At 36.6% G+C, this 2286-nt stretch overlaps 1 protein-coding gene across 1 annotated transcript; it reads right to left on the bottom strand.

Annotated features, from left to right (window-relative positions):
- Nucleotides 1-39: 39 nt before the first annotated feature.
- LOC110035386 (rhodanese-like domain-containing protein 6) lies at nt 40-1923 on the bottom strand (the record flags this gene model as incomplete). The annotated part of the gene is made up of 4 exons (XM_020739620.1): nt 40-891; nt 1008-1200; nt 1559-1691; nt 1787-1923. Coding segments are annotated over 4 exons (1191 nt in total), but the record flags the coding sequence as incomplete, so codon positions are not given.
- Between the last annotated feature and the right edge of the window lie 363 nt (nt 1924-2286).

Genomic DNA, 2286 nt, shown 5'->3' with positions numbered 1-2286 from the left:
ACATAGGAATTGAGTGGTTTGTATGTAAATGCCACTTTTTTCAAATACCAATCTATGATACATTCAACAAACATGACAAATCTAAATGTTACAGGTTTAGTAAAAATTCCAACAACGACAATAAAAACAAAATTATACGGCATTAGTAAATTTAAACAGTAAATCACTGAAAAGACATGAGAAATGCCTTTATTTGATCAATATAAGGTGATCTGGTAGGAATAATATGACCCATATCATGCTCCACGATTACTGAACTATTCTTATCAAACAGCTCAGCAAGCTCCCTGCTAGCTTCAACGTTAATCTGCCTATCCTTTCCTCCATCACCAAAAACATGCAGAGATGGCAACTTTATAAATCCGTTGACCGGCACCGATTTGCTAGAAACAGTAGAAAACCCAGAGCACAAGAAAGCAAATCGGAGATCGGATACTCCGCCGCTTCTTTGCTGCTTCTCGAAAAACAAAGCAGCCATAGCTGCGCCCTGAGAGAATCCAAGGATTCCATCAAAGGGACCATTTTTTAAGATCAGGCCTTCAAGGTAAGAATATGACAATTCAAATCCTTCAGTTTGCGTTTTATACTGAAAAGGATCAAATTGTTGTTCTTCTATTCTCCAGCTGCTTTCATCAGATGAGTTTGAATTTGGAGAGACGAGCCATGCAAATCTTCTCTTGCAGTTCTCTGAGGGTGCAGGAGAAACTTGTTGGGATAATAATTCTGCTGGTTGATAAATAAATGGCAGTTCATGGGGAGCATCAACGAAGATGAACTCGGTGATATTCTTGAGCTTTTTGGCCAGTGATGATGTTCTTCCTTTAAAACTTGAAGCATTCTGTCGGAACCCATGCAAACACAGTATTCTTAGCTTCCTGCTGCGATCAGAAACTATGGAACAAAGAGAAGAACTTGTATCAAGAATTTTAGTATTTGTATAAACTGAGAGAAGTAGAGTGTTGTAATCGGTATTTACTGGGATTCCCAGGTATGAATACAGACCTTACCTGATCTAATAGAGAGATCACTATAGGGGTTTGGACTACTATTAAGCAGAGTTTCTGCTTCAGTCTTGATGACATCAAATGATTCGTGAGGGAGTTCCCAATCCAACTGGTTGTATAGCACGAGAGGCATGGGCTTTTCATCATTAAAGTGTTTCTGGCACAGCTCACATATGTATCTCCCTCTATAATTGCCCTGAATACAAGTGCTAGCACAATAATTAAAGCGATAGTGATAACAGAACAAATTAAGCAATAATATCTCATAAATGACATAGTTAGCAGTGTTGTCCACCAAATATACTGTACACAATAGTCATAGAGAATGAGGAAGACAATGAGTTGGGAAAAGCTGTGGTGAAGTTCCTAATTGTATGACCTATAGTATATTAAGCTAACGGTGATGAATGATTCTTCATCATTAAAATATGATTTTGTAATGGTACAGCAGAAGGGTACTGAATAATTAGCTGCTTCACTCACCTAGATAGAAACAAAAGCTAATGTTTTGATTTAGCGGTGAACAGAGTGGCTTCTGTTGGCGAGGAGCTAACCTGGCAAATATCGCACACCAAAATTAACATTCTGCAGTAAGAACAGCGACAACGAGATGAATAATCGTCAAAGGGAGAATGGCATATAAGACAAGTTCCAAGCACATCCTTGTCCCGACTTCCAACAGAAATCCTATGCATTCATTAGAAATGAATATATGAACATTTTACAAAATTTACGTCTAAATCATGAAACTGAATGATATATAAAGTTGGAATAAAGTATACCTGTGATCAAAGACAAAATTTTTTCCTTTAAAATAACCACCATCAGGAAATTGCTCCATATATCTCTGGATTCCTCCAAATAACTGCCAGATTCCACAGAAATTTAGACTAGACTTTGAGGAATCCCAAGCTCCAATATATATTGCATTTTTTTAACCCGAGACAGATCGGCATGAGATTTTTTGCCATGAATAACTCCACTCTAAGCATAGTTTCCTATATAAAATGGCTGATAGAATTTATTCTTTGAACGTCCAGATAATTTGGATATTGAGGAGACTAAGAGCGATGGCTAGTTTGTCTATAATGGAGCCTAAAGGACGTGATTTTGAATAATAGAATCAAGTCCTCTGCAATGCATAGGTGAAATTATATATATCTAATTCATTACCAAATCTTGCAACGATCATCACGCATTAACAATGACATAAGGGTAGACATTTCACATAAATGGGAGCATGTATTTGTCAATCTTTTTTTAATTTTAATTTTTTTTTTTT

Source organism: Phalaenopsis equestris, unplaced genomic scaffold (genome assembly GCF_001263595.1).
Source record: "Phalaenopsis equestris unplaced genomic scaffold, ASM126359v1 Scaffold197543, whole genome shotgun sequence".
Lineage (NCBI taxonomy): Eukaryota > Viridiplantae > Streptophyta > Magnoliopsida > Asparagales > Orchidaceae > Phalaenopsis > Phalaenopsis equestris.
This window is presented reverse-complemented; position numbering and strand designations above follow the sequence as displayed.